Raw genomic sequence first — 27,898 nt, forward strand, 5'->3', positions numbered from 1 at the left:
CCTGTTAGCAGAGCATCCCTGGTGGGTGAACTTCCAGGGAAAAGGGAAGAGAGGATCTTCTTCGTCAGAGATGGATGGAATGCCATGAGCATCCTCTGCCGGTAAAGAAACACTTCAAACGGCCAGCCCCTAATGAAACACACCAGAGAGGCACTGCACTAATTAATACACAACCTGCACGAATAACCCTGTGTATACTCGGAGTTCAATCTTACATTGTAAGCAGCTACCATTGCACCGGATTCTAATGAAAACATACATTAACTCACGGGAGTAGTGGGTTAAAATGTACTCGGAATCATTATGTATGCAGATGACAGTGTGTTAAACATCTGTTTATTGTTATGCAGTTTCCTTTTTCTTTTAAAGAAGACTTCATCTGTAGAGGCAGGGGAAATAAAGCCGGCATTATGTATGAGCCCTTCAGTTTAGCTGGGTTAACTGAATAAACAAAGGAAGTATGTTCAGTATGATCACTGTGTTCAGGTGACAACATTGTATCTCCAATTGTTCTTTTTTTATTTCGGTCTGCAATTAACAATCATTTTTAATTATTCTGACAATGATAATTTTTTGGTTTACTCACTATACAGCTTGTGATCACTCAAAAGCCCAAAGACAGTTTATTATCAAAGAGAAACATAAAATCTTCATATTTTATAAGCTCAAACCATTTATGACTAAAGTATTAATCAATGAATCAACCTAAAACGATTGGAAAAGTCAAACAATTAATCAACTCTAGTTTCCATTTATTAAAATATGTATGACACTTTACCATATATTGATGACATAACCCGATGTTCTGTGTAATATTTCATCATTGTCTAATCAACAGAAAAGTGTGTCAATGAAAAATTATCAATTAACATCAACTATATCCTTTTACCTTGTTAAAGTAATCAATAGTGGCTATTGGCATAAAAACACACAAGTCAAATGATTAGGAAATAAAAGATTGTATTTTCATTGATAAACAAAGGAGGTTGTGCAGGTCATAATTCCCTCTCTAATATCTATTTAATATTGCTGTGAAAACATCGCCTTCAAACAACGTATTTATTTAAGTTTCTCACCAAAGCAACATTTTACAAGATTACATTTGGACACATCATGATGAAGTTATAATTGACTCACGTCCAATATTCATTTTTACTGAATGGAGCTTTAACGCACCATAATGTAACTAAATGGAACCTCTGTACAGATATTGTTAGATATTGATGAAAACGTTACTAGCCCTCCTCCTGACGATTTCAACACAGATTTATAGTTGTGCGACTAAAAAGCATTAATGCCGATCTCCTGATTGCATATTTCTACTGAATATAGGCCGATAACGATCAGTAAAAGCAGTAAAAATAATTCACAACATAGATAAACTGTATAATTATTCCATGGTTCACATGGCTCCCTGGCTATTTTATATATCCAAAATGCTCCCACGTTTAAGGCACCTTTATGGCTGGAATGTCAGTTCACTCTGATATTTTTACAGCTATTCTTCTCAACGCTTCAGGCGAGTGGTACGACTCTCACACAAAACAAACAGAAGTGTTACGTGACTCACGCAAGAGGAGATTTCACTGCACACACACAAACATGTCTCTTGAGACTCGTTTTTGCAAAGCAACAATGCAGGAATCGAAACATTCTGCAATTCTTTCGGTTTTGAAACTGTGGGTTGATACGACCACGGCAATGGCAAAATCGGTAATCCCAACATCCCTATCCCAAACCTGCTCTACTACCGGAGAATAGTTCTAGACTTTGTCAATATTTCCCTTTTAAAGTTTTGAACAAAATACTCCAAAGTAAAGAGAAAAATATGGCTCATGGTGTTCGGCCAAACAATAGCCAATGTTTACCTGTAAACCAAAAACACAAACCGCTTTGAGACTTGCAGCTGCTGCAACACGTTCTCTACAGTATTCCCAAGATCTGTGTCAAAAAAAGCAGCTTGGACCATGAAATAGATTGCTGGGCCTATGAAAAACCACCGTGTGTGTACAATAATAACACATTGTCCACAGACACATGGGCTGTAGCAGTAATCTCATCTCATCAGATCTCATCTCTGCAAATCTGACCCAGTTTCTGTATGGACCTGGTACATGACAACCCAGAGATCAGACCAGGAAGCAGAGTTGCAGTCTTACACACTCCTCTGAGCTTCCATTAGAGCAGTTACTCACGCAACACCACATAGAGACTGTGTCTACCCCACGCCCACTGAAATTTATTAAATCAAAAATAAACGATCGAGGAGTTAAACAAAATAACTTAATCCAAGTTAAAACTACCGCAACAGTACAACATAATAGGATAATTAAATGTGGACTCTTAAATATCAGATCTTTGTCATCTAAAGCTCTACTAGTAAATGAGCTAATATCAGATCATCATATTGATTTATTTTGTCTTACTGAAACCTGGCTGAGTAATGATGAATATGTCAGCCGAAATGAATCAACTCCTCCAAGTCATATCAATACTCACATTCCTCGAGGCACCGGCCGAGGAGGTGGAGTAGCAGCCATCTTTGACTCTAGCCTATTATTACACCCTAAACCTAAACTAGACTATAACTCATTTGAAAGCTTGGTTCTTAGTCTTTCACACCCAACCTGGAAAAAAATATAGGCAGTTATATTTGTGATAGTGTACCGGGCCCCAGGTCCGTATTCGGAATTTTTATCGGAATTTTTTCAGTTTTTATCAAGTCTAGTCCTTAAAACAGATAAAGTAATTATTGTAGGTGACTTTAATATTCATGGGGATGTCGAGAACAACAGCCTCAGTACTGCATTTATTTCATTATTAGATTCGATTGGTTTCTGTCAGAATGTACAGAAACCCACTCACTGTTTTAACCACACTCTCGACCTGGTTCTGACTTATGGCATTAACATAGACGATTTAATAGGCTATCCAGAGAACCCTCTTCTGTCGGATCATTATCTAATAACCTTTGAATTCTTACTAACTGAGTGTACACCGTTAAGCAAGAGTTACTACACTAGATGTCTATCTGATGGTGCCGTAGCTCAATTTAAAGAAGTGATTCCGTCTGTATTTAACTCAATACCATGCTTCGATGTGACGGAGGACTCCTGTGCTAACTTTAGTCCGACCCAGATTGATTATCTTGTCGACAGTGCTACAAGCTCACTGAGAAGGACACTAGACTCTATTGCTCCTTTAAAAAAGAAGTTGGTAAAACAAAGGAGATTCGCTCCATGGTATAACCCTGAAACCCGCAAATTAAAGCAAACATCGCGAAAACTTGAAAGAACATGGCGTTCCACTAACTTGGAAGAATCTCGGTTACTCTGGCGAGACAGTCTTAAGACATATAAGAAGGCCCTCCGTAATGCCAGAGCAGCTTATTACTCATCGTTAATAGAGAAAAATAAGAACAACCCCAGGTTCCTCTTCAGCACTGTAGCCAGGCTGACAGAGAGTCACAGCTCTGTTGTGCCGAGTATCCCTATAGACCTCAGTAGCAATGACTTCATGAACTTCTTTAATGATAAGATTATAATTATTAGAGAGAACATTAATAATCTCCTGCCCTCGACCGATCTTTCCACAAATAGAGTAAGCTTAGAAACAGCTGTAAACCCTGATATATGTTTAGATGGCTTTACTCCCATTGACCTTGACAAACTGACTTCAACAATTTTTACGTCTAAACCGTCCACCTGTCTCTTAGACCCTATACCGACTAGGCTGCTTAAAGAAGTGCTACCATTAATTAGCACAACTTTATTACATATCATCAACCTGTCTTTAGTAACAGGTCATGTACCACAGTCCTTTAAAGTAGCTGTGATTAAACCTCTTCTTAAGAAGCCCACTCTGGATCTAGAGGTGTTGGCCAACTATAGACCGATCTCGAACCTTCCCTTCCTCTCTAAGATCCTTGAGAAAGCAGTTGCAAATCAGTTGTGTGACTTTCTGTGTAACAATAGTTTATTTGAGGATTTTCAGTCAGGATTTAGAAAGCATCATAGCACAGAGACAGCTCTGGTAAAAATAACTAATGACCTTCTAATCGCATCAGACAAAGGACTCGTCTCTGTTCTTGTCCTGTTAGACCTTAGTGCTGCGTTCGACACTATAGACCACTACATCCTGTTGCAAAGACTGGAACATTATATTGGCATCAAAGGAACCGCACTGAACTGGTTTGGATCCTATTTATCGGATCGATCTCAGTTTGTTTATGTAAATGATGAAGCCTCAATGAGGACCAACGTCAGTTATGGAGTTCCACAAGGTTCTGTGCTTGGACCAATCTTGTTCACCTTATATATGCTTCCTTAAGGCAATATTATCAGAAAACACTCTATAACCTTTCATTGTTATGCAGATGATACTCAATTATATATATCGATCAAACCAGACGAAACCAACCAGCTCGCTAAACTGCAAGCGTGTCTTAAGGACATAAAAACCTGGATGACCTGCAACTTCCTGATGTTAAACTCAGACAAAACTGAAGTTATTCTACTAGGCCCAGAACACCTCCGAAATCAGTTATCGAATGATATAGTTTCTCTAGATGGCATTGCGCTGGCATCCAGCAGCACCGTCAAGAATCTTGGAGTTACCTTTGATCAGGATTTGTCTTTCAACTCTCAGATAAAACTTATTTCTAGGACTGCCTTTTTTCACCTACGTAATATTTCAAAAATCAGGCACATCCTGTCTCAAAGCGATGCAGAGAAATTAGTTCATGCATTTGTTACCTCTAGACTAGATTACTGCAATTCCTTATTTTCAGGCTGCTCTAATAAGTCTCTTAAATCTCTCCAGTTGATCCAGAATCCTCAGGCTCGTGTACTAACAAGAACTAAGAGGAGAGATCATATTACTCCTGTATTAGCTTCTCTGCACTGGCTCCCTGTAAAATCTAGAATAGAATTTAAAATCCTTTTACTTACCTACAAAGCCCGAATTGGTCAGGCTCCATCATATCTTAAAGAGCTTATAGTATCATACTGCCCTACTAGAACGCTGCGATCCAGTGATTCAGGGTTACTTGTGGTTCCTAGAGTCTTAAAAAGTAGGATGGGAGCCAGAGCCTTCAGTTATCAAGCTCCTCTTCTGTGGAACCAGCTTCCCGTTTCAGTCCGGGGGGCAGACACACTCACCACATTTAAGAGTAGGCTTAAGACTTTCCTCTTTGATAGTGCTTATAGTTAGGGCTGGCTCTGGCTTGCCTTGGACCGGCCCATGGACAAACTGGTATCGGCAAAAACTACAGGGGGACTTCCTACACTGAGCACCTCTTTCCACCTCTTCTTCACCTCCATCTGTATGCATTGATGTCCCATTAATGCTCATTACTAACTTTACTTCTTCCCCGGAGTATTTGTGCTTTCTCGCCTCACAGGATGACCGCAGTTTTATCTGGACACTGGTTCTTCGACCAGCCGTGGCCCTGCTGACACCTACTACGATCTTCATGATTAACATTATTAATCCTATTACCGACACCATTAATGCACAGTACTGATTTTGTCTCTTCCCCGGAGTCCTTGTGCTTCCTCTCCTCACAGGTTTCCATGGAGCATGGTTTCATCTGGACCCTGGTCCTTCCTCCTACCATGACCCTGCTGACTCCAACTGCTAATATCACTTTTATTATTACTCACATTACTATTTCATACTACCGATACCATTAATGCACATTATTGACCTGCTTCTTCACCAGAGTCTCTGTGCTTTCTCGCCTCACAGGTTCCTGTGTATCCGGGTTTACCTGGACCAGGTGTTGCCTCCTGTCGTGGTTGTGTCATACATTGAATGTGCTGTAATTACATTGAATGTGTTGTAATTCACTATCCTGTTCTACACATGACATCATTGCACTTCTGTCCATCCTGGGAGAGGGATCCCTCCTCTATAGCTCTCCCACAGGTTTCTTCCTCTTTCCTCCCCGTTAAAGGGGTTTTTGGGGAGTTTTTCCTGTTCCGATGTGAGGGTCCCGGGACAAGAAGATGTCAAACGTGTACATATTGTAAAGCCCTCTGAGGCAAATTTGTAATTTGTGATTTTGGGCTATACAAAAATAAATTGAATTGAATTGAATTGAATTAATCTTCAGATCTCCTTAGTGAGGAAATATAGATATTTGTAAGAGCACTGAAGGGATTAGGCAGGGTTTTTACCTCCTGCGGTACATGGCCCGAGTCATGCTGGGAGCACCAGGAGCTTCTGTGGAAGTCTGGTGAGGAAGGAGAGGATTTGACCGAGCTGCTGCATTATTCTGATATGACCCAAACAAAGCCATCAGCATGGGACCAGAATAGGGGGGGCAGTCTGTGTCTGTCTCTTATCCTCCCCCTTTATTCGGAATATAATGACATCATTAACAAGATAATCTCTAATGTTAAGATGCAATATCTGCCAGAAAGGAATTTGCTATGTGAACAATTAACACCGTATAAATAAAGTATTTTAAATGCCCTAACGAATATAGTATTATACTATACAGTGACTGCATCTTGCTTAAAAGGAACATTAAGTGAGAGCATTATTTAAAGGAAATGCACAGCAGTCGTCTGAACAGGCTTTCCTCCGACCTATTAGTTCACACTGCTGATGTACAGAGGCAGCTATTAACCCTCTCGGTGATTCTCCTGAGTTCATTCCAAATGAAAAATAAATTGAGTTGCTCCCTACACTTTCATAACATTTCCTCCTCAGACTAAATGGGCTCCTTTATGAGAAAAGACACACTGTTGTTAATGATTTTATAAGCAGGGAGCCCACCTGACATCCTGTTTTCTATTACTGTTCTTTATTCAATTTGCAGGGCGCGCTGCAGGTGACCTAACCTATAAAAGGGCACTCGAAATTAAATTATCAGAGCTCCTTGAAATTTTATAAATTCAGAATCGGCCTCACAGAGGGATCTCATACCAGAAACTAATGGCTTCACCTTTAGCTTTGAATAAATCAATTGCACCAAAGGTTAGAACACATCATGCCAGGATGTATCAATGCAGTTTTTAACATCATAACATGTCGTCATTTTGGAAGTGTGAATGGCAGGTGTATGAGGTCATACGGGAGAAAGTGTGTGTGTACCTTTAAGTGTGCACACACATATGATTACTACATCTTGAAGACCAACAAGCACAGTACAGGCCAAATAAGTAAAAACAATAAATATATCATGTAATGTACATACAAATATAATATGTAATTTCATTCTCTGCTTTGTCGAAATGATATGGGTCTATATTGCACATCGCATGCTTAAAATTAAGAATAAAAAAATATTAATAAACTAAATCTACAGGAGAGCTGAAATGATTCGTTTGGATAATTGATTCATCGTATGAAGCTTAGTTTATACTTGCCGTAGGGAAGCCGGCGCGAGGCGCAGACGCCAGAAAATTACGTAATCACGGCCATTATTATGTTCATTATGAACAATAAATTATTACAAATGTGCATACAAGACAATGTAAAAGCAGAATCCTCATTATATTTAAGTGAAAAAGCATTTGCTATAATTGGTTTTGATATATTGATCAGTTTTCTTTCCGTGAACTATTTCTATTTGAAGACAGTTCAAAAAGTTACAATGAAAGCGATACAGATCACGTTATTTTGTGCAGTTGTGAAAAGTGGCAGTGTAAAGATCTGTCACCTCAATATGGTCCCCTTTATCCTTGAAAGAGCACGAGCTCTTTCCAGTGTCATTTTGTTCCAGTCAGTAACCTAAGAGGTTGGTGACAGAAAAAAAAGGCCCAATCAGTAACACTTGTTGCACCTGAGAACATGGAAATTTTTGACTTCTGTGTTTGAGAGAATGGAAAACATCGTCTCGTAGAGAAGTCGGGAATATGGATAGGATCAGTCAACTGTGTTCAATCTGAGTCAGTACAAATTCATTTATGAAGCAGTCAAGTGTGAAGGAAATTCATTTGTAAATTGCACCCCAGCTTTGGAGAAATTGCTCCTTTTCAAATTCAGGTCCAGATGCAGAATTAACACAAAGTCTGTTTCATATATCTGCACAGGGATTTCAACTGAGTTCAGTGTGTTTCAGTTCATCAGGAATGTGACATTTTTTTATTAAAATTTATTAAAAATTGTGAGCTCCAGTGTTATTTACTCTATACCAACTTGAATTTGACCCTGTCAAAATAAAGGTAGGAATCAAGGAAGGTAGGAAAAAGCAATAATATTGAGACACTTTTTTATTTAGTTATAAAACCAACTGAAGTAATTTTCTCTACAGAGTGAAATAAAGCACCTTTTGATCATGGACTTGGTTGGTCAGTTGCACAGTAAAAACAACTGACCTTATTCCAGACCCTTAGTCACACACAAGGACTTTAAACCGGTGATCCATCCAATTACTTTCACAATCACATCATATTTCCAGGGACATCCACTTTGACTGTAGAAAGACTTTAGCAAATAGGAGCTTCACTGGCCAGTGTAACAAATGGACATGGGTGGCCTCGAAAACCTTACATCTCTTAAGTTGAAGAATCACTGCTTGTATGCTGCTGTTTGACAGTGGAATTGGTCTGTATATAACATGAAGGCTTATGGCCACTTGTGTATGAAAAGCTGTTTGAAAAATTAGTAGATAAAAGTTTTGAGAGCTCAGCTCTTACTGTTCAAAATAATTAACGCATTCAATTCCAGAAATGTTGAATATTTGATGTATTAAATGGCTCTGTAAGTGCTACATAGAACTAGTCCATGCATGACGTCCTTGGTGGCGATATATGGAAAAAAGGAAAACGCAAAGACCATTTACATGATTTTAAATATCGTGAAATTTCTCTGAACTAACTTAACGGTGACATTTAAATCAATCGTTCATCAAGGTCAAAAAGTTTTAAACCTGAGAGTCAAAGACCGTTAGTATTTAGAGTAAGTTATAAATAAATAGCCAGGCCCTTCACACTACATATGACGGCAATATGCCGTCATATGCCGTCAAAATGCTGTTGGCTGCTTTGTTCCTATTGTCCGGATGTGTGAGGAAGCAGACCATAAGCTGACTCCTCACCACCAGGCTACTTGAACCGAGAGCCAAGACCTACTTTTTCCACTCCATCTCTAAACCTACGAATCAACACAGTGTGTGTGGGTGGTGAAGATACAAAGTTCATGTCTGCCCTCACATCTACAGTAGCAGTCACATACCAACTAAATTCCATACGAAAATAAATGAAACATCATCTGTCATTAACTTACTCATAACAAGATCCTGCTTTTATATTCTAAGTTTCATTGGGAAAAGGATCATTCACTCGTTCACAGCTCCCTATCAAATCAACATTCAACAGTTAAAGTGAGCAGTAAGTTTCCAATTTTTTAAACTTTTAGAAAAATTTGCGTTTGACAGGCGTAATGTTGCACATGTGTAAAGAAAGTCTGTGCATCTTTGAGATGTCACGCATTGCATTGTGGGGATGTTAGCAGGAAGTCCATGCCATGGACACTACTTTTTTCATTCCATAGGCATCTTTCACAGCAGACAAAGCATCTTTTGTGAAAGAGGCCTACTGTGGGACTTGTTGATAGGACTATAAAGGGCATACATTTCACAGTTCACAAGGCTTAACCACACGTTTTAAAATCCTGGAAATTAAAAAAGAACATTGGGTTGCGATCCACGTCCCTTTACGTGCTTCTCAATCACTTCTGCCTTGAAGTCGGCCCCCGGATCCGCAGGCTACCAGCTTTGCAGTAGCTAATGTATGTAAAAAGTCCTCTTTCCTCCTCCCAACCTTAGTTGGTATGGAAATCCAATTTTCACACAAATGCCTAACACATTTAAAAAGTAATTTATACAGTCCTCGCTGCAGCTAGTAGTTGCTGCTATTTGTTACCATAGACCGTATATAGGAAGTGGATGTAGTCACCATGATGTCAGCCATTGGTGGACGACCATTTTAAAGCCTTGAGTTTGGCATTTTGGTCGTCACTATCTTGGTTATAGGCCGTCGCCATCTTGTATTTTTTGGAACCAGATGTGACGAACGATGGTAGCGCAAAGTACATATGAACACTGAACTTGACACTTTTAAGTGACCAAAATGTTACAATTAACTCCTGTGAACTGACAACACACTGTGAAAGGGTTAAAGTTCCGAGACAAATACCAGGACGACTACAAGACCAAACAGCCACCTGTCAATCACAAGGTAGCCACGCCCTAAAGCATACCCTGCGGTGTCGTCGATTTGACTCTAAACGGGACCAATATTTATGAAATGAACATTGTGGTCTATTGCAGAAGACTCGAAACTAGCATTTGATACTGTAAACTCATGTTTACAGTATCAAACAGTTATATGTTATATGATAGTTTATGTTAGAGATCACAGAGTGCAGGTTTGCTATACACAATAACATTGGTATTACTATTCACACATTTTGGTCAATTATATTGTATTGTATATCACTGATATGATTCATAATGCAGCAGGTTTATGTGGGTATTGTCCTGTTTTATAGAATCAGTGTTCATTTGTAAGAGAGAGTTTTTGGTCTCCAAAAGTACGGTTCAAAACATATAAGCTGACAGAAATGCTTGTCAGGTTTCTTTTTTCCTGGTCAACCAAATAGCTTGAAAAAGACTCCTGAATTGTTGGTGATTTGTTGACTTTATAAGAGGATATCCTTGACCCTCTTATCTTCCCCTGACCAGATGATAACCAAAAATGTGACACATTTTCAACCAAAATTGAAGTTACTGCCTTTCACTCTTAATGCTCGTCATGTATTATATGGATATTCCCTCTGAATGAACTGCAGACTGTTTTGTTAAACCAGCGCCATCTACACTTCGGTGCAACGTAAATATTGTAGAGTTCTCCCATCGCACAGCAGCTGTCATCTCTGAACCCGACCAGAGAGCGTACTTTGTCTCCTCAACCTTGTGTCCTGAAATATTCAAAAGCTCCACGTTTATGAGACGGTTGCTGCCATCTGTGCCCCATCGTTCAGTCCTCCCATCATGGCTGAACATAAGGCCAACATCAGCACAGATATGTGTGAGAATACTCGATTGCAAATCTCAATATCGCCTGAATACCAGAAACAACACTCTTCAATTGCTCACATGCACAGCAACCCACGCAAAATCCTGCTACTGCAGAGACTAAATTTCCATATCCATGAGAGAGGAAAGGAAAAGAGGAAACATTTACACAGGACTGCCTCCACACGGTTCAAGAGATCATTTCTCTTAGGTGTCTTTTTTACAATGTCATTGTGGAGCAAGCAAGCTCCTGTGAGCTTTACACATTTCTCATCAAATGAGAGATTTCCTGAGACAAAAAAAAGCAAAGGAGGAAGGGTGCAATCAGTCCAGGTTTGTTCGAGACAACATCACTTCCTTCCTCAGCGTTAAGAGAGCGTCAGAGCGAGACATTCAGATGTGGTTTTCATCCAGCGCGTTCCCAGGACAGTAATGCTGTGCCATTCCAATGGTGTCATTCAAAGCAGCTGCCTTTCTCAGCAATAAACTGAACGCCTTGCCTAAGCAATTCAAACCGCCTCCACAGATTGCAATACAGTCAACAAAGAACTTATCTTCCGAGTGAAACTATTCATCAATGAATGTGTTTGTGTGCCAAAAGTAGAAGGCAGCTTGAAAAGACCCCAGTTACACCTGAATGGCTACTTCTCTTTATTGACTGTTGTCACTGTTTCACATTTGAATTCACCTGTTTCCTCACTGCCACTGCCAGTTTTTTTTAAGTATTGACATTCACGGGCGCGGTGGATGAGCAAAATGACTGTAGATATATGCATTTGAGATGGCTTTGATGCTTTGAAGAAAGATGAAAAACCTGCCATTAGGTAACCCAACTCAACTTGGTTTTGTGTGCGTCAGTAACCCATCAGCAAAAAAGAACAAAAAAACCAGCCCTGTTCCTTTCCCGTACAAGAGAATGAGCTCATTAGTCCATGACCGGTGGCAAAGAAACAAACGTAAAATATGTTGTTTTATCGCTTATCTTCAAAGACACACTTAGCTCATAACTGCAGCACAAAGGGCCTTAAAATGCTGTTTATTTTAAGGCCCTGTGCAGAGCAATGTAAACAATAGAAAACCGCACAATGTGTCGACAGCTTTAAAACGGCACATGGTTTCTTCAAAAATATCACTGTTGTCACTGGAAATGTGTGTACAACCAGACAGTTTAAAAGAAAATGTAAAAAAGACAGAATCTTTGGATCGAAATAAGAGTTTGGCCGTTGCTCAGACCAGACATGAAATATTTATATTTATTTCATTTAAACAAAGTGTGATTCATAGATCCTGTATATATGACCCAATAATGCAAGAGTTTAGTTGTTGATAATATTTATACATCAAACACGACACCAAAGAATCTGCATTGCATTATTCAGGATATAAACTGAAATGTGAAGGCCTTGTATCCCCAGTTTGTTTGACCAAACAAACTGGAAGAATTACAGACACATCAGCGTCTGTCTGAAGAACACTGATGTGGTCCCAGGAAGACACACAGCACTGGAATGTGTGTGTGTGTGTGTGTGTGTGTGTGTGTGTGTGTGTGTGTGTGTGTGTGTGTGTGTGTGTGTGTGTGTGTGTGTGTGTGTGTGTGTGAATTTGTGTACGGTCCTTTGCGGAAGGGAGGGGGTCGTCCTTCCATGAAGTTAGTCAGTGTTTTGGCCTGCTGTGCGCGTTCAAGTGAGAACAATGGGGAGGAGGCTTCCAAAATGGCGACATAAATCACAGTGTCAACCAGGCAACGAAAAAAGCGACTGAATGCTGCTAAAACCTCTTTCGAATCAGGTGTACGGTGGCACAAAACGAGAAAGCGTGTTGGGTGCTGTGTGTTGGGAGTGCTTTGTTGAAGGGGCCAGGCTGCATGTTTTTGAAAGCAGATTAAAGATCACGACAGGAAGGGCCAGGTTTTGGGGAAACAGGAAAAGTGATGCAAGGAAGTGGAGTACGTCACCAGCCTGCCCACCACAGTCTGTGCTAAAAGTAGAATCCAGAAGCCAGCACAAGTATGGAGTCTTTGCTCAAGTCACCAATGAAACTTGTATTTTTGACAGGTACGTGAACTTAGCGATCCTTTAGCACGGCAGGTGTCTGATAGTGAGACAGTGATGGATGTGTCTGTATTCATGTGTCTTCATGTTGGCTGGGTTTGGGTTTCGGCTATGTGATGGAGCAGCAATAGAGCTTAATATACCATTGGTTTGTTTTATGATTGGCGTTTTTTTCTTTTCACTAACAACAGATTGTTTTGCTACATACACTGTATTTAAAACGTGTACATGCTGTGGTTTAACTTATTATTTCAGTGGATACCGTGTGGTTATTAGTAGCAGGTAAACCAGAAAGCCTCAAAAAAATGCCATTTTTTACTAGAACCACGCTTGTGAAAAGAAGCAGCAGTTGCATCACAAAAGGATTTGCACATTTTCTTTCATGGTACAAGTAAAAGGTACACACCCTTGTGTCTGGTGTTTGTGTCTACGCAGCATGGCTCTCCAGTCTCATGGACCCATGCAGCCTCTCTGACTTTTGTGATTCCTGTCACCAACTTGCAACATGCAAGGCCCCGAACGGATCAAACGAAGCCTGCTTCTGCAACCGTGGATATACTGGAGATGGAACTACATTTTGCAATGGTGAATATAAACAGTCAAAGCCAGCCGTGTGTGACTGAGTATTTGCTGCGATTGAAAAGTACAACCCTGTGTGGAGCCGTCATGGAAGCCTCGACTATTTTTAGGAAGCCCTTGTTGTTTGTGGCTTCTCAAAATAAGCAGACAGAAGCACGAGGCCTAACATTTGTATACATTAATTTAACATTTTTAGAACACGGTGGTTGACTGTGCAGTGCAAAATAAGTTGGATGTATGCAGTTAAAAACATCAGTCACTGGTTGTGTTAAAGCTTCTTATGATGATTGTCTATGACAATTTTGATTTTTTTTCAATGGGATACACATAAACACGCTTAAAACGCTAACTGTGGTCATTTGATCAACGCAAATCAGGATGTTTTGAGTTGTATTGCTCTTTTACAAATTGAGGGTAAGCCGCCAAAAATCAAAAAAAAGACAGCATGTTGCTTGTCTTAGTCCACAGACATAGAAGGGATTTAACCTACTTTTTAACACGCAAAGCAACTTCATTTGTTTTTATAAAATGTTGCGTTTAATTCTTGTGAGTGAGCTGAATTTCCATTTCAATACGTGAAGGCACCATGTGGTTGTTTTTTGTCCACCGTACCCTCTTTGAGATGCTTTTTATTTGTTATTCGTCTTCCCCACTGGCTACAAAGCAGACGAAACATTGCAATGTAAAAAGACATCCCCACGACAGAGCTCGATTAGTAACATCTTTAATGGCCAGCGTTGTCTCAGTCAGCATTCTTACTCCTGTTTTGTTTCTGGGCTGTTTCGAATTCCTGAAGCCCTTTTGGTTTCCTGACCAAACCTGATCACAATCACAGTGCAGCTTACATATTGCAAGGCCCAAAAGTAAATCAAACTGTGAGTAATGCAAACACTGTGGCGAATGATTTGAAAACAAAAAGGCACAATGAGGTTCAGGGTTAATGGAGTCCTTATGCAGTAGCAGATTTTAAAACAATTCTGCTCATTTGGTGTGTGAGTTCATTTAATGTAAACACAATCAGGGAATATTGTTAGTCGTTAGATTGTTAATAAAATGTCACAGTTTGTGCCATGAATTAGTTCAGGCTTCATTACCTTTTTTTGTGTGTAATGACTATTGCAAGTTGAAAAGAACGCCAAAAAGTAAGTTATAGATTTGTTAGTCCGATTCATTCTGGTTTTTTTTACTTTTTTTGTCAAAAACAAAGTGACAAAATCACTCTCTACTGTGTACAGATAGCACAAAGACATCAAAGCGAATCATACAATGTGTGGATACAGTGTTTATGCAGCAGTGACAGCTCAAGGGTCCTGTGGGTTGTGGAGGTATTTCCCTTTTGAATGCAGTCACCGCTCTCATCAGAGCACAGGATTTCCTTTACCGGACATCTTTTGTGCAAAAGGTACAGAGGAGAGGAAGAGCAAAGCGTCCATCGTAGACAAGTTAAAAAATCAGCGGAAAGTCTTCCCAGGTCATTTCCAATAAACTGAGCGAGCAGAGACTTGAGAGTAAAGCCGGAACAGCACTTTCTGTAATGTGTGGGCCAATACAGTATCAGCAAGAAAGCGCTCTGTATCTGGTGCTTTCTAAACCCGGGCAACAAAGATAACATATTTCAAGTGATTTGACTTTCTCAAAATCAAACAAAGGCACATAAACTGCTCAGCAATCACAAATGTCAACAATACAAATTGCATGGAAATTCGAGGCAGGCAAGGCTTTAATCAAGGCTAGACTAAGTTAGTGGAGCCTGAGACAAGACCACAGCGGAGCCTCGTCAAGTTCAAACACCAGGATCGGGATCAAATCAATGTGTTTTCAATAGTAATCTAAATGTGGAGGTTGAATGAAGACAATATTTTTGTGAACATGCACTCAAAAGGCCGCGCCGGAAAAAAAGATGAAATATGCTGCTTTGGTGATTGTCTGGGGTTAGTTTCAGAAATAATCCGACCAAATCATAATTTCTTAGTTGATGGCGAAAGGCATCAGAAGTTTCAGCGCTCAACTACGCTTTCTGTGTTTGGAAAACAGATGTTTTTCATGTTAAAAAAAAAGCTGCCACCGTGTTCCCCCCGTCATGCTAATTCTGCTGTTTGTACAGTTATCCTTTTCCTCAAGCAGAGATCATTTACTGCACAATTTTTAAGTTAAGCACAAAGCCATAACATCGGCTTTTGCCAGAGCTCTCTGATGGTCCAGCCATTCTGCATCATGCTCCGCAGTCAAAGAAGAAAATGAATTGTTGAAATAGCAGAGCAGAAATTTCGATGTTGTTCTGCAATGAGCAAAAAGCTAATTCTGCCACAAAACTAGCAGCTAGACATAATCATAATAGCAATAATAATAATTAGCTTTGTTTGTCTCCTTGGGGGAATTTGTTTATTTTTAGTTCTTGTTTTCTTGAATTACGAACACACGTCAAATGTGGAAAAATGTCAAAGGCACCTCAGCAGTGCCCAGGGGGTGAACTGGCACCTCTCCAGATAAAAGTCCACACTCTGTACCTGGTATTACCGGTTATCCTCCAGCTCCCTATAGCCAAGTCCCTACGGACTGAGCTCCCGTACTGCTGCCCCCGAGCCACTTTTGATAAACTTGCACTGATGCTTTGTCATGACTCAACGACAATTATCTCCAGATATCTCCATCCGAAACTTCCAGACGCGTCGACTGCAGCGCGTCGGGGCATTCCTCTAGAGTACGTTGAAAGGCCTTGTGGGAAAATGTAGCAGGAGGGCCGAGACACGGTAGACTGAACAAAAGCAAAACAAAAAAAAACGATTACAGTACAATTAATTGAAGAGCATTAAACGTTGAACTTCATAAATCATTAATATAGTGTCCAAGGATGAAGACATATTTCTGCCCAAATAAAGCAAGAGTTTTAACTTCCTGAATTATAGATTTTTTGGAGATCTAAATACGTATCATACATTTGTATTTGAGCCAAGAATGAGAACAGGCTGAAGTAGTCTGAGCCTGTGGTCATACGCCTGCTTGTCAGTGACATCGTCACTGCGACATGAAAGCATTTCATTTCTCTCTTTGCTCATCCAATTTATTTCTTGAGCCTTTTATTTTCATTTTCTCCAGCATCTAACCCAGTTTACCGTCTATCCTGATTTTGTTCACTGCAGATGACAATGAGTGCCAGAATGTGACTAATATCTGCGGGGACAGGGGGAGCTGCACCAACACAGCGGGCAGCTACTACTGTACATGTGTCTCTGGATACACATCAACAGGACTGGCCCAGTTCCAGCCCAACGATGGCACCGAATGCATCGGTAATGTACGATTCACTGGCTCGGTACTTTAAAACGCAAAGAAATGAGTTTTGGTCACACACATACTGACAGAGGACCTCATGTATGTGTGTGGGAAGGCAGTTACCACACAGCTGCGAGGGCTTCAGGATTGTGTGCGAACTGTTTCCTCTTTCACTGGACTGAGGAGGATAAACGTGTTGGAGCTGATTTTTTTTTCCCCCCCCTCGGCCTTTTACTTCCTTCCCATCTGCTATTCTGAGCAACCACCCGAGATCTTTTGCTCCATTTGCAGAAGAAGAACGACACCTTCATCACATGTTGTGGGACAAAGTATCCGGGCAGATATCCAACTGGGGTGACGGACATCATTTAATGCAGTGCAGACGCATTTCAGATTTTAGAAGCTGATTTATGAATATTCAGATCTGTAATGCAGTTTCTCTTCAAAAGACAATTATACAGTGTATTAAGTGTCATGAATGGAACTATTTATGCCACAATCTTTATTTGTGTGGAGGCAGAACATGAACTTTACTTCAATTCAAGCATCACTTTTACACATTAGTGAGGTGGACACATTGTGGAGACATACATGAATGTGTCGGTATGTATTAGTTGTTGATATTATGCTGTGTTATGTTGAGAGAGTGACTTTAATCATTACGTGTTGATATTTAATTGGAGCTGAACTCTTTATTTGCACCCTTCAGATATTGATGAATGCAAGTCTGGACAGGTGTGTGGACCAAACTCACACTGCCACAATACAAATGGATCTTTGTATTGCACCTGTCAGCGTGATTACATCCCAACTTCAGGCACTAAGCACTTTCATCCGGAGAGAGGTGTAAGATGTAAAGGTCGGTATGAGGATGGAAGAGCTCACCTGCACACACACACACACACACACACACACACACACTGGTACTTTCACCCAAGGACGTACATTTTTCTTCATCTCTTTTTTCTCTCTCTCTCTGTCACACATGCACACACAACACAGAGCAGAATTACATTTTTGTTGAAGAATCCATTTTGCAATACATCAAGTTAACGGTGCAATCGTAAATGTACTGATGTTCCAAGCTGTCCTTGATCACAAAGAGAGCCATCTGATGTGATGTCTGTGCAGGTTTTATGCAATTCAGACTTTGGTGTATCATGCTTTATCCTGGTGAAATATCGGGAATAAATTCAGCAATCAAAGAGATGCCGAAGGTAACTGTTGTTTTTTTCAGAGCATCCCCAAAAATACTGCCATGACAACATCGGGTGCATCACACAGACGGTCAACAAAACACTCGAATATGTAAGTACCCCTCTTCAGGAATTCAGCCAAGTATGGCAAAATAGATATGATGACACTGCCCTCTGTTGGGGAGAAACACGATGAACATGACATGAAACAGGCTGACACAATATGTTACAGTTACAAACGCTCAATCCCAATGACCCCCCCCCCCCCCCCCCCTAATGCCTTAAACCCTGAACCCTTGAAATGGTGTGAACACCAATGGGACAGCACTTTGCTGCACCATATCACGTTGCTGTGACAATGTCAAAAAATATGATGAACAATTGTCGGTATTTATTTTAGACTTTTTACTCCCTGATTTGAACGTCTTCCAGGCTTTTTCCTCACTAGATGGGAGGTTATCTCAAACAATTGATTTACTTGTTTTTGTCAAAACAGCTTCAACAACAAAATGAAATGTTTGATGAATAAATCGGTGTAATATAATCTATGCTTCCATTCCTCTGAGTTCATGTGTTTTTATGTTCCATATTTAATCCATATTTATGTTCCATATTTCATTTTTCTGAGTCAATGTAATTTGCCAGGCTGAACACCCGCGTGCCGTCCTCTTTGTTTACATTATTTTCTTTTACGTCTTCGGCTTCCACTGGTAACCCCGTGTTTAACGTCACATTGCTATGAATTGTGGGAAATTCCCTTGCGGGCAAAGTCTGCAGTAATGCGGACTTAAGGAAAGTGTTCATGAAGGGCTCAAAATGTCTGCGAGAGAGCCCTCAGACACGCGATGATCTGACAGCGGGACAGTCCTGAACTAATTGTGGAGATCGGGGTTGGACATTGGACACCTGCAGAATAGCTGCATGTATGTGAATGTATGTGTCAGTGGCAATTTCAGGCCTTGTTTTATGGTTTGGGTTTTAACGAGAGTATATCACGTTTTCTGAAGCATACGTCTGCGTGTCATCATGCATGCTCTTTTCTCCAGGATGGTCCTTCTGGAGAAGGGAAGGGTTTCAAATATCTCAACTAACAAACTAAATGTTCAGCTCAGTCCACAGGCGTTTACAATGGAAAACAAATATTAAAGTGTGAAAATGATATGCCACTTTTATTTGATTTAACAGAAGCAAACATACATGTTAAAAGAGCAGCTGGAAATAAACTGCACCTTTTGATCTGTAGGTGGCAACATCTGTTCTGAGATTGACCAAACAGCTCCTCCCTGTGGGGAACATCACACTTGCTGAATATGTACAACATATGCACTTGAGTTTGAGTGAGCTATACCAGTTCCATTTAAATAAGAAGAAAGCTGTGATCAGTGATGGACATTTTAAAGTCTGTGTGCAACAAAAACACATCAATACTTTTGAATAAACCATGAAGGACTGGATGTGACATGTTGCAAATACTCTGACTCATTCACTTTTCCATCCATCCCAGATGAGCAACCTCACGGAGCCCCAGAGTCTCCTGAAGGAAATTGCCAAGCAGACATCTGGCGAACTCACCTCAGTGGAAGTGATCGCATATGTTGAGGCCTTGTGTCGATCCGCATCGACACTGGCGGCCCAAGAAAAGGATTACACTGTCAAACCATCCGTCATCAACTCAACTCTCACAGTAATCTTTGTTTACCATTCTTGCTTCTCAATCAACATTTGGAGTTTTGCTTTGAACTGGTTTAGGGGGAAAGAGGCACAATCCACCTCCTTCTTATTGTGCTATGCAGTTGTGAGAAGGACAAGTTAGACACTTCAGTACTTTTGTTTTGAAGGTGCAAGCTGATTATTTTGTGGCAATATTTATAATGTATTTAGAATTATATCTATATTGTTCTCATTAAAAGTTGTCTCTTATGGGACGCTGCGAAGTTAACCTATCATTGCGGCCAAAAATAATAAAAGCCATATGGAGTAAATATTGAAACGTCAACAGAGGCACACCTAGATAAACATAATGTTCGAACCATGATTAAAAAACATATCGCAGTACAAGCATATGCTACATGCTAAACGACCACAGACATGTCACTCTGATGAATCTGCTTGTCATCAGAAATTAGTGAAAGCAGTGAACAACTTGGTGGAGAAGGATGAAGTGGTGGCTTGGAGCCGAATGAAAGAAGAGCGGCGGGAACATACCATCACCAAGCTGCTACATACTGTTGAAGAAAGTGCTCTGACTCTGGCTAACAACTACAAAACTCCAGCTGAGCTGGAAATCAAAGCGACAGAAATGGGTGAGATAATTATGAACACAGAGCGCTCTCGTAGACACTCCAATTATATTAAATTGTCCTGCCATTTATTACCACCTGGGTGCAGAAAAGTGAGGTTTTTGGATAATTGTCATTTTCATACTATAATTTCTTTAATATCTCTGTCTTTTTTTTCCTCCTCAACCACAGAACTGAAACTCTTTACCTTTGTAAACATAAAAGCCAAACTGTCTGCGTCAATGGGAGGTGATCATATAAATTTAACTCCAAAACTGACACCAGAGGACGACAGGAATGGTAAAGTAGCTGAGTTTGCATGTTTAAAGGATGGTAAAATATATGACTATATATATATATATATATGCATGCTTGGGTATACAGGGAGTACTGTTTTGCTATGTGTTGCTATATGCCACATACCTGTATGTTGTACACAGAAGCAAAATGAAGTTATCATATTCTCTTTTTTGTTTTATGCTTGCCTTCAGGTGCATATGTTAGAAATCATCTGAGCAAATATCAAACACCCATCTCAAAATATGCACGTCTACCTTGTCCTTATGGGAACAGTTACACATGCAGCATGCAAGAAACAACACTTCTTTATCCACTCCTGTTAATATTCAAACAGGAGCATTAATTCCTGTCTCGGTAGCGTATTCAATGATTTCAGGACATTCACGTTGGCCGGCAAAGATTGATAAAAAATACAGTAAGTCTGACTCTCTCCTGTCCGTGTTAAAAGATAAAAATAAATGTTGTCCATCAGGAAGTGTGTCAGTGGTGTTTGTGCGATACGACAGCATCGGTGACATCCTGAAGCCGAGCAGCGACCCGGGTGTCACCGGCTACTCTCGCTATGCTGAGACTGGGGAAATCACTGTCAACTCCCGAGTCATCGCGGCAGCCGTCAAACCTGCTGACGTCTACCAACTTGACCATGTCACCTTCACTCTGAGACACAACGAGGTAACGACTCCGCAGAGTGCTGAGGCGACATTCTATTCAAACCCCTGCACTCTCAGTGTACACCTTCAAAATATGTGCCGCTTCTGAGTGGCAGTGGTTCTGTTTTTAAGACTTTTGGACTCAGTTATACAGTCGATGCATGATGGATCTTCCTTATCCAGGCTGTTATCGACTTGATTTATAAAAGCAGCATTTTAGTAAAGTCATATTATTCTTATTAAAAATATGTCTTTCTATTGTTTGACAAATCTGAACGCAATCTACATGCAGGTTTTCTTCACTTTCCTGCTACTTTAAACCCGCTGCTACCTTTTATTCCACATACGTTACATTCATCAACATTATAGTAGCTCCCAATTGGATCTTGTTCGGTTTAAAACTTCAACATCCCATCATATATATCCTTGTCAACCTGGAGAACATCCTTGCGTTCTCTTTAGCTGTGAAGAGCAGCTACCTTATTCTCGCAGTAACTTGATAACTGCCTGAGTTTCCATTAAAGTCAAATTCAAAACAAACTCACACGGGAGGAATAGTTGGTGCTTTGTGTCAGGTTTTCATGAAATTTGAATATATTTCTTCCAATGACCTCTCAGTTGAGGCGAAATTGAAGAGGAAAGGTGAATAGACGATGGGGGAAAGCGGAGTAATGAGGGAAATAACCCTAAAAGTTAATGGACTGGTATTCTTTCTTTTAAGATAATTAAAATGTATGAGGAAGTGAAATCATTATTTTTGTTGGACCCTTGAGGCTTAAGCCTAACAAAGGAGGTGACGATTTATGTTGAGCAATGAAAATCTTCTGTAAATTGCCTTTAAAGAGCAACAATCAACAATTCGGGCTCCATTTTCCCGCGGATTCTGTCTCCATGTGGTATCTTTTCTTTCTTGCTTCCACCTGTTCTTGTGACACACATTCATTTGATTTAAACATTAAGGGATTGAAGTAAATTACTAATTGTTCAACAAAAAATACACCAACTGGTCTGAATACAAATCTAAACATCGTAGAGATTAAGAGAATAGAACTCAACCTGAAAATACTAAAACTAAACTACGTTTGCATTTGTTGCTATTTATTCATGATAGTGTTGGTTTTTTACAATAGCAAATGTGGTTGTTGCGTGGATCATTGTAATTCAACTCAAATTGAACAATTTATGGAAATATGTTGACCTGCTTTCAAAATATTCATGTGAATTTTTAATGAAAATCTGGACCGGTGTACATCCCAATGTTATTGCTTTCAAAATCACAGTGAGCTGCAGCACACATGACTGCACGTAACTATCTGCCCCTGTGTCGCTTTGAGCCAAAGTCATGCATGATAAATATATTACATTATATTATTATAATGATATGTCAAACAATTTTCAAGACCATAAGAATAGTACGAAAAGACGAGACAAACAAAGCAATCATAAAAATTTTAAAAAAAACATAAAATTGAGATTAAAGTAACCTTTTTAAATATCATGTCTGATGCACTCAACCGGCACTGGATGTGTCGTAATTCATTTGAAGGATCAGACCTGCACAGTCTGTTTTTGAATCCTCCGTTATGGTATCAAAGAGCAGAACAAAAATGAATAGAAACGGCAGCATGAACAGTTATCAGCGTCTTTGTTCCTCTCTGTCCCCTAAAGCCCGTTGACACTGAAGCCGATGTGACCACGTGTGCTTTCTGGGACTACGAGCTGGACAGCCTGCGGGGCCACTGGGCCACTCGTGGCTGCAAGACCGTCCACGTCAACAGCAATGCAACCACCTGCTCCTGCAATCACCTCACACACTTTGCCATCCTCATGTCCTCTGGGCGAGCCAAAGTGAGTGATCATACATTAGAAATACAACTGTGTTTCCCATTTATTTATTCTTTTACATCTCTCCACTGCTGCTTTACATTATTTATCAAAATAATTTGAGGAAAAAAAGGTTGATCGTGCAGAGGATAAGAATGTTCTCCGTCCATAATCTTACAGTTCATCTGGAAAATTCAAAATAGTTGGTGTTTTATGAAACACTCTTTAGATCTCTGTGTGCTTATTCTCCACCAAGACAAGTCTTTGAACACCAGTATTTTGTGTTGAAGGTGCTGATTGTCAACAAAATTGTACCAGCTTTTAATAAAATAGAACAACTTATTTCGATATTTTATTTTATACCAAGACTTCCGAGTATTCATTTCCACTCAGCATAACATTCTTGATAAGTTGCAAGACACCGTTTCGTGCGACACAAAAAGTTCAAATCAAAACCACTGAAACTTTGTCGGGCTCAGCTGCTCCTGAAGGCAATGTGACTCACTGTACATATTTAAAAAAAGTAATGTCAGAGATATCCCCCCACACTCTTTAAAGGCACACTCCCTGTTGTTTTATAGCACTCAACAGTGCCCTCGGAATTCCTACATGTTCTGTAGCGATGTCGGAGCACAGCTTTAACAAAACCAGAGAGTGTATTTATACATGCAGAATTCTTCAGTCAACAAAAATATTTTGAATTCAGTTAATTAAAATGAACCTTTTTATGACTCTTTTTCTGTAACATATCATCTGACACAGCAGCACCAGAACAAAGTATGTCTGCAACCCAACATATGGGTGTAACTCCAGCCTATACCCGCCCGTGGTATATATCGAAACACAAGAAATTACAACTTCAGCATACCATGAAACACCTTCCCTTTCCATTTGCTTCTCAGCTGGTGGCCCACTACAACATCCTGACCCGGATCACCCAGCTGGGCATGATCATCTCCCTCATCTGTCTGTCCATGTGCATCTTCACCTTCTGGTTCTTCAGTGAGATCCAGAGCACCAGAACCACCATCCACAAGAACCTGTGCTGCAGCCTCTTCATGGCCGAGTTCATCTTCCTCGTGGGGATCAACATGAACACGCATAAGGTGAAGCCCCCCGGATGAACCCGGCGAAACGGAGGAAATCTCCTGTTTGTGCTGGAGTGTGTGAGCGCCACTATTCTGTCACTATACTTTTACCACTTTCACTTGCTTTTTTTGGTTAACAGAACAACAACAGAACGGTTTCTGTTCATCTCTTTGACATGAAAATGCTTAAATATCAGCAATACAGCTCAGGAATTAGGCTAAACAAACACATTAGACAATTCGTACGTGAAGGGATGAAATAACTGTGCTTTTACACATCGTAAAGAATTGTTCAATCTCTGTCTCTATCTCTCTGTCGTCTGTCTCTTGGCAGCTTTTCTGCTCTGTTATCGCAGGGCTGCTGCACTATTTCTTCCTCGCGGCCTTTGCCTGGATGTGCATCGAGGGCATCCATCTGTACTTAATAGTGGTTGGCGTCATTTACAACAAAGGCTTCCTGCACCGCAACTTTTATATCTTCGGCTACGGGAGCCCTGCGGTGGTGGTGGCCATCTCGGCAACGCTCGGCTCCAAGTACTATGGCACTGATAAAGTGTGAGTGCAAAGAGAGGCGGGAAGACAAAAAGCTCTTATACAAACACCTATTCGTCAATTTCAGTCAGCATTTTTTCAGAGAGGAAAGATACACAAATGACATTAACTATAAATACGTGGGGACAGAGATTACATTTGGCCTGCAGGGACATAGAGGAAGTAGACGATGCTTGGACGGCCTAGTAAGGTGATAATTAGTGTAAAAGAAATTCTGAGAGGTTTTGGGTACCGTGGAGAGTTTGAATAGAAGTCTATAAATAGAAGTAAATCTTTTGTTTGTTCATGTAAAATATAATTAAAACGATGCAAAAGAAGTGCTGATTGTTCATTCCCGTGAGCAGAGGTAGCTTTTTCGAACCAATTGTTTTTGTGCTTGTAAGATAAGTAGTCTATGTATTAGCCCATACAGTATTGTCATAATTAAGATTCGGCTGGATTAGACTGAATACAAATGACGGAGCGCAATGATGCTGCAGGAGGGATTATTGCATCTAAAACACACATTCAGTCAATAAAAGTGTGTGTTTTGTAACACAATGATTTGCGTTACAGGTGTTGGCTGAGCACAGAAAACCACTTCATATGGAGTTTCATTGGGCCGGCATGTTTGATCATTCTGGTAAGATCTAATAATGGACTGTTTAAGTGTTAATTGGAATCAACAAATAGGGATTGTTTCAAAGATTGATATCCATTTGATCCTGCTTGTTTGTCAAGCTTGTTGTCATGTTTGTTTCGGTCGGTCTCCCCTGAAGGTTAATCTCTTGGCTTTTGGAGTCATCATCTACAAAGTGTACCGGCACACTGCTGTGAAAAAGCCGGAAATCAGCCACTATGAAAATATCAGGTGGGATTATCTGTACTGTTGAGGTCAATAGAATATTGAAGATCAAGCTGTAATTTCCTCATTGGATTAGAATGGTTTCATGCGGTGTCCTTGTAGTATTGTATTACAATTCGTTTTATTTTGTTGCAATCTCTCTGTCATTAAAGTCAGTCTCATCACCCTCAGGTCCTGTGCCCGTGGTGCCTTGGCTCTGCTGTTTGTGCTGGGAGCCACCTGGACTTTAGGAGTTGTGCACATCCTCAATGAGACCACCCTCACTGCTTATCTCTTCACCATCGCCAACGCCTTCCAGGGCATGTTCATCTTCATCTTCCTCTGTGTCCTGTCCAGAAAGGTAACCCTTTGCTCTCTTGGATTTACTTTTCTGAGATGTATCTATGTATTCAACATTCATTGTGTGGCTATAGTTGGACCGTGAGCATCATGGTAGTATGTTGACAGAAAGGAAATATACAATCTTTTTGCCATTTCGAAAATGTAATTAGAATATGTTATGTTAGGCGAAGGAAGAAGCATGAAGATTGTTTAATACCACAAAGAAAAAAAATACTCCTTTACAAGTAAAAGCCCGCCTTCAAAACCGTACCTACAGTAAGTCAAAGTACATAACTATTAGTAAATTACGAACTAAATTTAAAAAATGAAATCGTAAAATGGCCCCATTCAAAGTGTGTTTATAATTTCTGTATTGTTACATTTTGAGCAGAAGAAAAGTAAAACATTCCCCACAGAAATGAGGATTGATGAAATGTAAATACTCAAGTAACTCATGATGCTATTTAAATACGATATCTTTTTTTAAAATCTAATTCTGGCCTTCTTGAATGTGTCGTTCCAGATTCAGGAGGAGTACTACCGACTTTTCAAAAACGTGCCATGTTGTTTTGAATGCCTGAGATGAAGTAACGCCAGCTGAGCCTGATCGCTTGTAAAATAATAGTCGACACTACAGCTTTGCAATATCCTGTGACTCGTGCTTTCAGTTTCAAAAGAAAAACAATGTGGGAGGAAAAAAACAGATGTCTAACAAATGAGAACACGCAGCACTTATAACTTTGAAAAGTCTTGTTTCCCCTTTTAAAGACTGCTCTATGCATCAGTAATTCAAAAAGGTTTTCCAGTTGAATTCAACACCTTTGCAGTTAATGGTATTACACTTCAAATAGCATACAGTGTGTTGTCTCTGTTCTTTTCTGGTGTTTGAAATTGATTTGTAAATTATTAAAAAATAAATGTGGCAAACTAACACATCTCTGCTGCTCACTTTTTTGTGCAAAAAAAAAATCAATCGTCTTGTTTCATGCGTTCTTCTCCTGAAGATCACAGTGTGCAGGATATTTGAGTTGAATTGTCAGGATCGTTTCACACGATGGCCGTGAGGAAGGGCAACGGCCCCATCTGCTGGACATAACGAGGAACCACATATGACACACAAAGAGATGGCTGCACTTTATTACATCCATCTTTATTCTGTGCGCTAGCTTCCCTTTGCGTATTTGTTCATGCTTGTAGCATGTTGGTCCACATGAGCTGTGTTGTAGCCCTTTAAGGCCTTGAGATACTGGCCTGTACAGAAATGAATAGTGTGGTTGTGCCTTTATTTTCCTGCTTATTGCAGCAATCACCAAGCCGTCCTCTGGGCTGCAGGGTATTTACGTTAAGAAGCCATGTGTTGAACAACAAACACATGATTTTAAAATTTGTAATTTTTCTACACAGACAAAGGACACGTTTTTCTCCATTTTGTCCATTTGAGTATGAAGTTTAGTGTAGTAGTATAGCTTTGAATGTCTTGCTTTTACAAAAACAATACAGGAATACAGGATTCACTGGTGTAGCCTGTTGTATAGCGACAAAACATAACAGTGAAACAATAGAGCTACATCTATCTCTGAATAAACAGCAGTCACAAGTCAAAATAACCAGTTCAAGCGCGGTTTCAAGCAGTTTAATTCAAATTGACAAAACTACATCTGCTGCTCCTCCTCAAGGAGAGCCTGAAGGGAGAGAAGACAAGACAGACAGGGTGGCACCGAAGACCGATTGCAAAAGTATTATCACTACGACAAAAATACACTGCTCACCTTATTTAAAATCAGGTTCTAACATGTGAAGTTAGTTCTGTATGTCTTTGTGCTGTTCATGAATACAATGCATTATTATTAGTTAAGGCAACCACACCCAAACTACCAGCACGCACCACTCCGCTGAAGATGCAGGTGCCACA

General features: G+C 40.1%; 1 protein-coding gene across 1 annotated transcript; it reads left to right on the forward strand.

Moving 5' to 3' along the window:
- Positions 1–13,031: 13,031 nt before the first annotated feature.
- adgrl4 (adhesion G protein-coupled receptor L4) lies at positions 13,032–26,904 on the forward strand. The gene is made up of 16 exons (XM_079267781.1): positions 13,032–13,083; positions 13,516–13,665; positions 16,800–16,949; positions 17,642–17,791; positions 18,170–18,240; positions 19,633–19,812; positions 20,248–20,431; positions 20,600–20,707; positions 21,180–21,379; positions 23,026–23,205; positions 24,084–24,287; positions 24,604–24,824; positions 25,377–25,443; positions 25,580–25,671; positions 25,837–26,005; positions 26,510–26,904. Exons 1-16 carry the CDS (start codon positions 13,038–13,040, stop codon positions 26,570–26,572), a joined length of 2,235 nt encoding a protein of 744 aa, XP_079123907.1. The 5' UTR covers positions 13,032–13,037; the 3' UTR covers positions 26,573–26,904.
- Positions 26,905–27,898: the final 994 nt, after the last annotated feature.

The sequence above is a fragment of the Melanostigma gelatinosum genome, assembly GCF_949748355.1.
Source record: "Melanostigma gelatinosum genome assembly, chromosome: 4".
Taxonomy (NCBI): domain Eukaryota; kingdom Metazoa; phylum Chordata; class Actinopteri; order Perciformes; family Zoarcidae; genus Melanostigma; species Melanostigma gelatinosum.

Coding starts and splice junctions, on each gene's coding strand:
- adgrl4 (XM_079267781.1), top strand. CDS start 13,038: ATGGAGTCTTTGCTCAAGTCACCAATGAAACTTGTATTTTTGACAG. Junction 18,241..19,632: donor TCAACAAAACACTCGAATAT/GTAAGTACCCCT, acceptor CATCCATCCCAG/ATGAGCAACCTCACGGAGCC. Junction 23,206..24,083: donor TGTCCTCTGGGCGAGCCAAA/GTGAGTGATCAT, acceptor TTTGCTTCTCAG/CTGGTGGCCCACTACAACAT.